Raw genomic sequence first — 12,838 nt, 5'->3', positions numbered from 1 at the left:
TCACTATTAAACTAAGCAGGTGCATTTATTAAGTACCTTAGGATAAACCTAACTAGCCTATGTTTTAGAAATACATTACAAATCTGTGAAGATTTTTGTAACTTCAAAAGGTAGTAAATTTATAATTTGCTTTTCTTAGAAAAATCAAATATGGCAACTTCTTAAATTTTTAAACACTTGTCTCACATTGAAATCTCTATATTCTAATCATTTCGTTCCTGTTACCTTTATTACAAAATTAGCACCATAAATCTTTAATATATCCAGGGCTTTCATTCACTATCATTAAAAACTTTTAAACACATTCTAGGGCGCCTAGATGGCTCAGTCGGTGAAGTGTCTCACTTCTGCTCAGGTCATGATCTCACAGTTCGTGAGTTCGAGCCCCGCATCGGGCTCTGTGCTGATAGCTCAGAGCCTGGAACCTGCTTCGGATTCTGTGTCTCCCTCCCTCTCTGCCCCTCCCCCTCTCATGCTCTGTCTCTCCCTGTCTCTCAAAAATAAATAAACATTAAAAAATCTTTTTAACACAATAATATCATAATTGTGATATAACCACAATTATATCAATTATATCAGACATAATTATAATACTTATAACTTACGTATTGTATTCATAAGGTAGGACAGATTCCACGGAGTCCAATCTATTTACAAACAGTGCTACTGTGGACTACAAAACGGAAAGAAAACACTCGTTAATAATACAAGGTAAAATAAGGTAGCACTTGCAAAATACATAATGAAGTAACTGAAAGGTAATGGGGTCTATTGCTCCCATCAATTTATAACTGTGCAATTATAAATTTATAACTTAGTACAGTGTTATAAATTTTTAACATAGTGTAGCTATAAATTCATAACATTTCATTTGGCTGGAATCATTGGATTCTCTGACTACATAAATTTTTCAGATACCTCGGCCATCTTAACCCTTTTTAATTATAGAACCCTTTGAGAACTTGATGAAAGCCATGGCCCCTCTCCCCAGAAAAGCACACGTATTCACCAAAGTCACGGCTCTGTTTTAAGAGGCTTCATAGGACCCTTGGAGTCCATGGAATTCAGGTTAAGAAAATGAGATACTTATTTTCTTTAAAGGAGGGGGCACCTGGGTGGCTCAGCCGGTTAAACATCTGACTCTTGATTTCGGCTCAGGTCACGATCTCAGTTTCATGAGTTCAAGCCCCGTGTCGGAAAGCTACCTGTTGTATTATTTTAACCACTTTTATAAGAATCATTCTAAAATACACTTCACTCTTTCCTATCTTAAACAGAACGTGATGATCACAATGTGACTTTCCCTGATGGTTCAGGGTCACTTTGAACTTTAATCCTTGTGCCAGCTTTGACTCCGTGACTTACTCAGTATCTGAAGTGAGAACCATTTGCTCCAAAGCCAAATTGCCATTGGTGTTACCCACACTCCTAATACCCACATTCCGCAACCCTACCAAAGAACTTAAACTTCTTGGTAAAGATTTTATGTCTTTCTTTTCAACTGTCAGTTGTCGTGATGCCTCTTCTCCCTTCTCCCCACCCCCCCCCCCATCTGCTAGAAAGCAAGCCCTCAATTTGTGGAATAAATCAGCAGATTTGTTAAAGAGCTTGAGAGTTAGTACATGAATATTAGGACATCTATCCTGGCTTTTCACAGGATACTTCTTCTTACTTTCCTGGACCTCAGCTGTGTTCCTGATCATTTACAAGACAGGATTTTTAAAACCACTAGAACAGCAGAACTTGGGTAATCATTTTATTCAAAATTCCGTAAACTGCTTTTTTAAAAAAAATATGAACATCCGCTATCATCTTTACCATATGGTTAGATTTTTTTGTAATAAAAGGATGTAGAAAATCAAGTTTGGGAACAAATACAAGCCTTACTATAACTCCGTAAGAGCATCGTATCTTCACTTAATTGAAATCTAATCAGGCAGTTAGCAATAGCAACATTTATCAGTCATAGTTTTGCGAAGGTGAACAGGCAAAAGTTTCTAAAAGGACAGCAGATAATTAAGGATAATACTTCTTATCTGGAATCCAAAAACACAACGTACATAAGATTTGAACTATGTTTTAAAATGCATATTTGGAGCTTAATGTATTTAAAAGAACCTTAATAGTTTCTCAGATCAAGTGGAAAAAAGAGAAATTATTCTATAATGGCGTTAAGACAACTGTTCAGTGATTGAGGGGGGAAAAAAAGGTAAGTTGGATGCTTACCTCATACATTACACCAGGAAATATCAATTTTATGTGTTACAATTTAAACCGTGAAAGTAATAAAAGAAACCAGGGGAGAATTACTTTAGAATCTCAGCTGGCTTAGTTAAAACCTTTTGAAACAGGGCACAAAACTCAGACCCAAAAAAATTGTTTTATTTATTTATTTATTTTGAGAGACAGCATGAGTCAGGGAGGGGCAGAGAGAGGGAGAGAACCCAGGCAGGTTCTACACTGACAGTACAGATGTAGGGCTTTAACCCAGGGACCATGCAATCATGACCTGAGCTGAAGTCGACTGCTCAACTGACTGAGCCACCCTAAAAATTTCCTTTGATAAATTAGAAGTCAATTTTTCGAAATGGCAAAAACAGAAACAAAAACAAAACACAAGAAGCAAAACCAAGAGGCAACTGACAAACAGGAAAATGATGTCACAGACAAGGGACCGATTTCCTAATTTAAAAGTGTCCACAAATCAGTTTTTTATTTTTTATTTTATTTTATTTTTAATTTTAACGTTTGTTTATTATTGAGAGACAGAACATGAGCGTGGGAGGGGCACAGAAGAGGAGGAGATGCAGAATCTGAAGCAGGCTCCAGGCTCTGAACGGTCAGCACAGAGCCCAACGCGGGGCTTGAACCCGCAAACTGCGAGATCATGACCTGAGCCGAAGCCGGACGCTTAACCGACTGAGCCACCCAGGCGCCCCCGTTTTTTTTTTTTTTTTTAATATTTATTTGTTGAGAGAGAGAGCGCGCGCACACGCTCTTGTGCGCGAGTGGGGGAGGGGCAGAGAGAGAGAGGGAGAGAGAGAGAGAGAGAGAGAGAGAGAGAGAGAGAATCCCAGGCAGGCTCCTCACTGTCAGCACAGAGCCCTAGACGGGGCTCAAACTCACGAGTTGTGAGGTCGTGACCTAAGCCGAAACCAAGAGTCAGACGCTTAACCAACTAAAAATGTGTTCATATGGAAAGATGGAGTTAATACAAAAGTGCGGGTTACAAAATAACATGGATACTATGATTTGATGTTGGTAAACAATGCAGGTGGACTCTCATTCATTGCTAGTGGGAATGCAAAATGGTACAACCGCTTTGGAAGACAGCTTGGCAATTTCTTACAAAACTAAACATATCCTTAGCGTGCAATCCAGCAATGATACTCTTTGGTATTTGCCCAGAGGAGCTGAAAACTTAGGTCCACACAAAAACCTACACGATGCCTAGCGCGGCTTTATTCATCATTGCCAAAACATGGAAGTAACCAGGAGGTCCTTTAGTAGGTGAATATATAAACGAACTGTGGTACGTTCAGACAGTGGGATATTATTCAAAACTGAAAAGAAATGAGCTATTAAGGCATGGAAAGGCACAAAGGAACACTAAATGCATACTACTAAAAATAAACATGTGGCAGGGGGCCTGGGTGGCTCAGTCTGTGGAGTGACTTCACCTCAGGTCACGATGTCATGATTTGTGAGTTCGAGCCCCGCATTGCGCTCTGTGCTGCCAGCTCGGAGTCTGCAGCCTGCTTCAGATCCCTTTCTCTCTGCCCCTCCCCTGCTGGCATTCTGTCTCTCTCTCTCAAAAATAAATAAACATGAAAAAATTTTTAAATATACAAATGTGGATATTAGTATATACAGAAAAAAATGTACATTATATGTGGTTTTCAAGGTTTTATTTTTTTAAGTAATCTCTACACCCAATGTGGGGCTCAAACTCATGATCCTAAGATCAAGAGTCACGAACTCTTCCAACTGAGCCAGGCAGACGCCCCCGGAATACATACTAAGATATCAGAAGTAGTAATTCTATAGTTATTATAAATGCTTTTCTTTTCTTAGTTTTGCTTGTCTGCTATTGCTTTTGTAATAGTAAAAATTTTTAAACTAAAAAAAAAAATCAACAGGCGCCTGGCTGGCTCAGTTCGTTAAGCATCAGGCTCTTGGTATTGACTCAGGTCACAATCTCATAGTTCGTGAGTTCGAGTCCCATGTCAGGCTCCACACTGAAAGCACAGAACCTGCTTGGAGTTGTCTCTCTCATCCTCTCTCTCTGCCTCTCCCAGGCTCTCATGTGAGTGTGTGTGTGTGTGTGTCTCAAAATAAATAAATAAACTTTTTTTAAAAATCAAGGGGCTTGGGGCACCTGGGTAGCTGTTGGTTAAGCGACCGACTTCGGCTCAAGTCATGATTTCACAGTTCATGGGTCTCCCCTTCCCGTCTCGCTTCTCCTCTGCCCCTCCCCTGCTCGTGCTTGCTCGCTCTCTCTCTCTCTCTCAAAAATAAATAAAAATTTTTAAAATTTTTAAAAAATCGAGGGGCTGGACACTAGCAAGTGAAGGAAGTTTGGAGTGTTGAACCTAGAAATGAGAGATTCACCAAAAGACAGAAGGCAAAATCTCAGAATAAAAAGTAGAACACATTAGGGATACAAGTAACAGCCTAAAAAGAAAAGAGCTCACAGAAAAGAAACTCCAGATATTTGTTATGATTAAAGATGTTTCTTTGCTAGGAAGCCTGCTGAAATAGAGAGCCAAGATGAGGTATCACCAGAGAGAAAGCAGACATAAAAATATTTTTTAAAGGCCATTTCTTTTTCTTTTTTTTTTAAGTTTATTTTGAGAGAGAGAGAGAGGGAGCAAGCGTGGTAGGGGCAGAGAGAGGGGGGAGAGAGCGAATTCCAAGCAGGCTCTGCACGGTCAGCGCAGAGCCCGATGTGGGGCTTGAACTCATGCACTGTGAGATCATGACCTGAACCGAAATCAAGAGTCGGACGCTTAACCAACTGAGCCACCCAGGTGCCCCTAAAGGCGATATCTGTAGGAAATTACTATCAATACTTCTCGCAGGAAAAGGCAAATTCCAAGTTTTAAGAGCAAACTTGCTGCACCTACAACTGGCCTTTAGAAAACCCCGGAACTTTCAAGTTGGTTAAGAATGTAGTCAAACCACACCCAGCACTGTTCTGAGCTTCCCAGTGCCCTTGTGGTATGCCAGAACACTCCCTCATACACTAGATCAGGCAACTAGGAGTCAGAAAAATAAGTCCCTTTCTAATGTTTATTTATTTTTGAGAGAGAGAGAGAAAGAGAGGCAGATCCTGGGTAGGGGAAGGGCAGAGAGAGAGAGAGAGACAGAATCTGAAGCAGGCTCCAGGCCCTGAGCCGTCACCACAGAGCCCCTGAGGCAGGACTTGAACCCAAAAACCTGCAAGAGATCTGAGCCACCCACTGAGCTCAGGGATAGGGAAAAGGAATAGGGAGAGGGAGAGGGGCAGGAAGAGGGAGGAGCCAAGGAGGGGGAAAGCGGAGGAGCCCGACAGAGGAGGAGGAGCAGCCAATAGGCAGGGGGGAGAGGGAGGAGGCCCAGGAGGAGCCCAGAAGGGCAGTGGAGAAGTAGCCTAGAAAGGAGGAAGCAGAGGAACTAAGAGAAGACAGCCAGCCAAGAGGGAAGAGAAAGAGGGTGGGGTGGAGTTAGGTGGGAGGCGTGGGACCCAGACGGGAGCGGTGGGAAGGGAGCACTGGGGCCTAGAGGGAGAAGGGAGAGGGGATGGGGCCTGGACGGAGTGGCAGGGTCTATAGGGGAGGGGGGGAGCACAGAGAGGTAGGAATTGGGAGGGGAGGTGCCTGAGTGGAGGGGCCAAGCCTAGAGGGGAGAGGAACATGGAGGGGCGGGGCCTGGGTAGAAGGGAGGGGCCTGGAGGGTAGAAAAAAGGGGAAAGGCGGGGCCTACAGGGTAGAATAAAGGAGAGGGTCGACTCTTAGAAGGGAGAGGAAAGGGGAGGAGCATGGACTAGAGGGTAGAATAAAGGGGAGGGGTGAATCCAAGGGAAGAGAGGAAAGGGGAGGGGCGGGGCAGGGGGGGAAAAGCAGGGTCTTGAGGGAAGAGGAAAGTTGCCCGGGTGGAGGGGCATGGCCTTGGTGGAACGGTGGGGCCCAGATTGCAGAGGAAAGTGGAGGGCCAGGGCCTACAGAGGACAGGAAAGGGAAGGGGAGGGGACTGGGTGGAGGATGGGGACATAAGGGGGAGAGAGGAAAGCTGAGGGGCGGGGTCTAGAGGGGACAAGAAGGTGGTCAGGCGGGGCCTGGTTGAAGGGGCGGGGCCTAGAGAAGTGAGGGACGCGGAGGGGTGGGGCCTGCATGGAAGGTCGGGGCTTAGAGGGGAGAGGAAAGGGGAGTGGAAGGGCCTAGAGAGGAGACCAAAGCAGAGGGGCGGGGCCTACAAGGGAGAGGAAAGGGGACTGGAGGAGCCTACAGGGAGAGGAGAGGGGAGGGCGGGGCCTAGAGTGTAGGAAAGTGGAGGGCCGGGTCCTAGAGAGGAGAGGAAAGAGGAGGGGAGGGGCCTGGGTGGAGGATGTAGCTAGGGGAGAGGAGAGTTGAGGGGCGGGTCCTAGAGGGGAGGATGGGGGATGGTTGGAGGGGCAGGGCTTACAAGGAATAGGAACGCGGGGCGGGGCCTAGAGGGGAGAAGAAAGTGGATGGGCAGGGCCTGGCTGGAGGGGCAGGGCTTAGAGGGGTGAGGAACCCGGAGGGATGGGGACTGAGTGGAAGGGCAGGGCCTAGATAGGAGGGGAAAGGGGAAGGGGGAGGCCAGTGTGGAGGGGCGGGGCCTAGAGGGGACAAGACCTGGGAGTGGAAGGGCCTAGAGGGAGAGAAAAGGAGAGGGCCTGGGCACAGAGGAGAGAGAAAAGGGGAGGGGTAGGGCTTAGAGGGAAGGGGAAAGGGGAGGAGAGGGGCCTGGGTGGAGAGGCAGGGCCATAGGGGAAAGATAAGGGGAGGGGAGGGGCGGGACATAGAGGGAGGTAGAGGGGAGAGGAACTTGGAAGAACAGTTCTCCGTGGAAGGGCAGGGCCTAGAGAAGAAAGGAAAAGGAAGAGGAGGGGCCTAAAGGAAAGGAAAGGGAGAGGTTGGGTCTAGAGGAGAGAGGAAAGGGGAGGGGTGGGGCCTAGAGGGAAGAGAAAAGAGGAGGTGAGGGGCCTGGGTGGAAAATGGGGCCATAGACAGGAAAGTTGAAAAGCTGGTCCTACAGGAGAGAAAAAACTGGATGGGTGGGGCATGGTTGGAAGGACGGAGCCTAGAGGGGAGAGGAAGGTGGAGGGGTGGGGCCTGGGTGGAAGGGCGGGGCCTAGAGGGGAGCAGAATGGTTGGGCGAGGTCTGGTTGGAGGGGCGTGGCCAAGAGGGGAGAGGACCATGGAAGGGCGGGGCCTAGATCGAGAGAAAAGGGGAGTGGAGGGGCCTACAGGGGACAGGAAAGGGGAGGGGCAGGGCCTAGAGTTGAGAGGAAAGTGGAGGGCCAGGGCCTAGACAAGAGAGGAGAGGCGAGGGGAGGCTCCTGGGAGGAGAGAGGAAAGTTGAGGGACGGTCCTAGAGGGTAGAAAAAAGTGGACAGACAGGTCGCCGTTCTAGGGGCAGGTACTAGAGGGGAGAGTGATGTGGAAGGGTGGGGCCTAGAAGGGAGAAGAAAGTCGATGGACTCGGCCTGGTTGGAGGGGCGGGCCTAGAGGGGAGAGGGGTGGAGCCTAGCGTGGAGAGGCAAGTGGAGGGCCAGGCCCTAGACAGGAGAGGAAAGGGGAGGGGAGGGGCCTGGGTGGAGGATAGGTTCACAGACGGGAGAGGAGAGTTGAGGGGCGGGTCCTACAGGGTAGAAAAAATTGGACAGACAGGTCGTGGTTCGAGCGGCCGGTCGTAGTTGGAGGGGTGAGTACCAGAGGGGAGAGGAACACGGAGGGGCAGGGCCTGCGTGGAAGGACAGGGCCTAGAGGGGAGAGGAAAAGGGAGTTGTGGGGCCTACACAGTGGAGAGGAAAGTGGAGGGGCATGCCCTAGAGAAGATAGGAAAGGAGAGGGGAGCGGCCTGGGTGGAGGCTGGGAATCTTGAGAGGAAATGAGAGGGGTGGGGCATAGAGGGGAGGGGAGGGCCTGGATGGAGAGGCGGGGCCTAGAGGCCTCACCCTAGAGGGGTGAGGAAAGTGGAGGGCCAGGGCCTAGAGAGTAGAAGAGGAGGGGCTGGTCCTAAGGGGAGAGAAAAGAGGGTCAGGACCTAGAGGGTAGATGAAAGTGGCCAGGTAGGCCTGGGTGAAGGGGCGGGTCATAGTGGAAGGGCGTGGCCCAGAGTGGAGAGGAAAGTGGAGGGCCTGGGCCTAGAGAGGAGAGGAAAGGGGAGGGGAGGGGGCTGGAGGATGGGAACACTGAGGGGAGAAGAAAGTTGAGGGGCGAGTCCTAGAGGGGAGAAAAAACTGGACGGGTGGGGCGGGTTTGAGGGGTGTGGCCAATAGAGTGGGGCGTGGCCAAGAGTGGAGAAGAAAGATAATGGGTGGAGCCTGGTTGCAGGGGCGGGGCCTAGAGGGGTGAGGAATGCGGAGGGGCGGGGACTGCATGAAATGGAGGGGCCTAGAGGAGAAGGGAAAGGGGAGGGGCGACCCTAGAGGGGAGAAAAAAAGTGGGTGGGAGGGGCGTGGTTGAAGGGGCGTGGCCTAGAGGCAAGAGGAAAGCGGAGGGGCCGGGCCTGCGTGGAAGGGCGGGGCCTAGATGGAAGAGGAAATAGGAGGGGCGGAGCACAAAGGGGAGAGGAAAGGGGAGGGGTGGGGCATTAAAGTGAGAGGAATGGGGTGGGGAGGGCCTAGAAGGGAGAGGCATGCAGAGTGGAGGGTCATAGAGGCGAGAGGAAAGGGGAGGGATGGTGCCTAGACAAGAGAGAAAAGTCGAGGGACCGAGTCTCGGTGTAGGGGCGGGGCCTTGTCGGAAGGGCTGGGTCTAGATGGTAGAATAAGGGCGAGAGGCAGGGCCTTGAGGGGAGAAGAAGGCGGAGGGGCAGGGCCTAGAAGGGAGAGGAAAGGGGCGGGACGGGGCCTGGGTGGTTGGGCGGGGCCTAGAGTGGGGAGATAAGTGGAGGGGCGGGGCCTACAGGAGAGAGAAAGGGGAAGGGCAGGGCCTGGATGGACAGGGAGGCTATCAGGGAAGGTGGGTAGGGAGGAGCAGAGCCCAGAGTGAAGAGAAGAGGAAAGCTGAGATAAAAGGGAGGGAGCTGAGGGAAAGGGGGGAAAGGAGGAGCTATGAGGGAGAAGGAGCTGAGCGGGAGTTGGACGAAGGCACAGCACGGGGCAGGAGCCAAAAGGGAGGGAAATAGAATCCGGGAAAAAGAAAGGTCCAGATACTCCCAAGTGCGAGGCTCAGAGACTGGGACGTTGAGACACACCTATGGACAGGGCTTTGGCGTTCCGGGTCCGAGTCCAAGAGCTCACGACCATGGTCTCCCCTGGTGTGCCCGATACCCCAACCCAAAGCCTTCCCCTCACATCTCACTGCCTCCCAGGGGTCCTCACCTTGCAGGTTGCAGTCTCTCGGGATGCCTCGCAGAAGTTAACTGGAGCCAACCCGGGGAGGTAGAAAGCTGCGCTGCGGGAAGCCTGAAGCCCCAGGAACAGCCCCAGCCCCAGCAGCCACCTCAGCCCGGGCCGGACGAGGCCGAGGCGCCAGGGGTTGGTTCCCATGCGGAAACGAGTACTCATTTTAGGAACCGCCTCAGGGCTCGGGAACACACACCAGAAGGCGAGATTGAACCAGTGGAAGGGAGAAGCGGGAATGATAAGGAAGAACCGTGGACCGGGAGGAGCCTAGACCGGCTGGTTGGACGAGAACTCCTGGGAAGGCCACTTATTCCGGCGAGACAGTGGCTTGGAACCCGTTGCTAGGGCGCCAGGCAGTGTTTGCGAGCGCATTCAATACGCATGCGTGCGGGTCCCCGCTGCGCCTTCCACCCCCTCCCCGCCGCGTCCCGCATTCCCCCATCCCCCCACCCGCAGCCCGGCACTTTCCAGCGGTTGGCTGTACCTCGAGAGCTGCCTTTGGTGCTGTCTCGCGGTGCGGGGGAGGGGGACAGGGAAGTCTGGCTGAGAGGTCTCTCAGCATCTCAACGTCACATCACAGGGTCTTGCGTCCTCCCCGAGTTTGCCTCGGCCCCAAAGTAGCAGTGTTACCGCCCCCCGTCATCTTCACTTCTTCCTGCGAGGCGGGGGGGGGGGGGGGGGGGGGGGGGGGGGGGGGGGGGGGGGGGGGGGGGGGGGGGGGGGGGGGGGGGGGACAAAAAGAGGGAAAGGGGGGGAATTCCGGGGCCAGACCGTACAGGATGATGGGTATTAGGCGCTAGAAATGCAGCCAGTCCGAAATGGATGTTCCATAAGTGTCAAATGCACACCCAATATCAGAGACTGCCTGGAAAAAGAAGTGCAAACCTCTGCATTCGTATATTGATTGCAGGTCGAAATGACAATATTTTGGGTCTATTGCGCTAAATAAAACATTTTTTAAAAATAAAGTGTGGCTGCTAGAACATAGAATATTTACAGTGACGTGGCTCGCGTCATATTTTTTTGTTAAAGCAATTTTAACATAAATGCCGCAAAAAAAAAAAATACAGCAGACCCCAAAAAGCCATTCAGTGATACAAACTAGCCAGTTAAGCTGTTTAATATTTTTATGTTGTCCCTGATGATACATGTGTCACTCAATGTGAAATAAGTTGTGCCATCATTTCTACCCGGGAGATACAACTTTTATTTCACATGCATGACTTAAGCAGAGTATGTTTATTATATTATGATTCATTGATCATCTGAAAAACCTCAAGATAAAAATCACTTGAAGAAAGAAAACCACAATAATCACATCCTAGAGAATGTCAGACGGGCGTATCCTAAATTTTTTATTGAAGTATGGTTGACAAAATGTTCTATTAGTTTCAGGTGCACAGCATAGTGGTTGGACCCTAGTATGGGTTCACTCGCATTCTATTTCTGTTGGACAACATCCCAGGACAGTAGAAGAGCTGATGCTTTTTTTCCTCCTTGTCTCTCAAGAGCCTTGGAGAACAAGAGGTCACTTGTTTATGCAGAGACGAGTGCGCCTCGCCATTCTGTCCAACTTCCCTCGCTTGGGAGAGGTCTGTCCTCTGCCGATTGGCAGGCGACTATTGGAGGCAGAACAAAGGCAGCGAGCTGGCCGTTAGCAGAGGCATGTAGAATTTGGCGAGTTAACTCTTGGACCAGGGAGGCAGGAACGGTTGAAGGAGAAAATGTACCAAGGATCAGAATTCGGGGCGTTGGGAGAGTGGAAAGACCGGACTTGAGCACGCGGGCCGGAGAAGCCCTTGCAAAGATGTGGAGAACAGGATAAGGCCATCTGGAAAAGGACCCCGTTTGTGCAGAGGAACGGGAAAGGGAAGGTAGGGAGCGGTAGGGCGGTCACGGTTAGAAGTCACCAGAGCTTGAATACAAAGCTTACGTTCACCACTGCGTTACCGTCCCTCTCGGATCAGCCTTGGATGACAAGTGTACGTGTTCGCGTAAATGGGAGGCCCGGCCAGCCTCGGAGGCCTGGGCGCGGGAGACTGGCGGCTGCCCTAGGGCCCTGCGGAGCCGGGATGGCTGCGGGACTGGGCGCCCTGCTGAGCGAGCCGTGGGCGGCTCGGCGAGCGAGGGTGCCACCCAGGTCACCTACGGGCCGCCGGCCCCCCGCCCCTCCGCAGGCGCCAGAGACGCATAAGCAGCAAAGAGCCGCGGTGAGCGTGTTCGCGATCCTTTTTTCCCACCATCACCTTCTTCATGTACAACTCCAACCGTGGCATTGAGGCCTTCCATTAAGGCTCCCGGCCGGGGCCGTGTCTGTTAAGAAGTGGAGCGTGGGGCGCCTGGGTGGCGCAGTCGGTTAAGCGTCCGACTTCAGCCAGGTCACGATCTCGCAGTCCGTGAGTTCGAGCCCCGCATCAGGCTCTGGGCTGATGGCTCGGAGCCTGGAGCCTGTTTCCGATTCTGTGTCTCCCTCTCTCTCTGCCCCTCCCCCGTTCATGCTCTGTCTCTCTCTGTCCCAAAAATAAATAAACGTTGAAAAAAAATTAAAAAAAAAAAAAAAGAAGTGGAGCGTCACCGAAGGTTACTTCCCCGTTCTCAGCTACAAGATACAGCCCCTCCTGGTGTCCCCAGTGTGTGACTGTCACCAGCTCCACCCACCTGCTGGCCTGAAATGGAGGCGGTTCACTCCGGTGGATTCTCTGTGCTGCCCCGCGCTCTAGGAGTTGTCTTCTTGTCCCCCACCCCGCCCCCCAAACGCAGAAGCCCCTGGGCAGTCTTGAGCAAGCTAATCACTAGGGAGGCCTGGCTTTGCCCAACGCCAAGGCTCCCCCTCCCCCAGTTTGAAGAACTCTTGCAGAGTGGGGCCTGACTGCCACCTATAAATAGGGGCAGTTTTATTTCTTCCTTTCCAATTCGTATGCCTTTTTTTTTTCTTGCCTTGTCGCACCAAATAGGATTTCCAATAGGATATGGAGTATAAGTGAGAGGAGACATCGTTACCCTGTTTGCCATCTTAAGGAGAAAGCATTCTGTCTTTAACCATGAAGTGTGACATCAGCAATAGGCTTTTTATACTTGTCCTTTATCGGGTTAAGAAAGTTCCTTTCTCTTTCCTAGCTTGCTGAGAGTTTTTACCACGACTGGGTACTGAATTTTACCCAATTTTGGGGGCAGTGTTTCTTTTATTTTTAAGTTTATTTTATTTTGAGAGAGAGAGAGAGAGAGAGAGAGAGAGAGAGAACAAGCAGGTGAGGGGCAGAG

General features: G+C 50.6%; 1 protein-coding gene across 1 annotated transcript in view; it reads right to left on the bottom strand.

Annotated features, from left to right (window-relative positions):
- Window positions 1–9,912, bottom strand: part of LOC122476962 (transmembrane 9 superfamily member 2-like) — an 86,570-nt gene extending 76,658 nt beyond the window's left edge. The window contains exons 1-2 of the mRNA XM_043569892.1: window positions 9,554–9,912; window positions 606–673 (exon numbers count right to left, since the gene is read on the bottom strand). Coding sequence (XP_043425827.1) covers window positions 606–673; window positions 9,554–9,739 — 254 coding nt within the window. The 5' untranslated portion in view covers window positions 9,740–9,912. The remainder of the gene's footprint in view (window positions 1–605; window positions 674–9,553) is intronic.
- Between the last annotated feature and the right edge of the window lie 2,926 nt (window positions 9,913–12,838).

This window comes from Prionailurus bengalensis, chromosome X (assembly GCF_016509475.1).
Source record: "Prionailurus bengalensis isolate Pbe53 chromosome X, Fcat_Pben_1.1_paternal_pri, whole genome shotgun sequence".
Classification (NCBI taxonomy): domain Eukaryota; kingdom Metazoa; phylum Chordata; class Mammalia; order Carnivora; family Felidae; genus Prionailurus; species Prionailurus bengalensis.
This window is presented reverse-complemented; position numbering and strand designations above follow the sequence as displayed.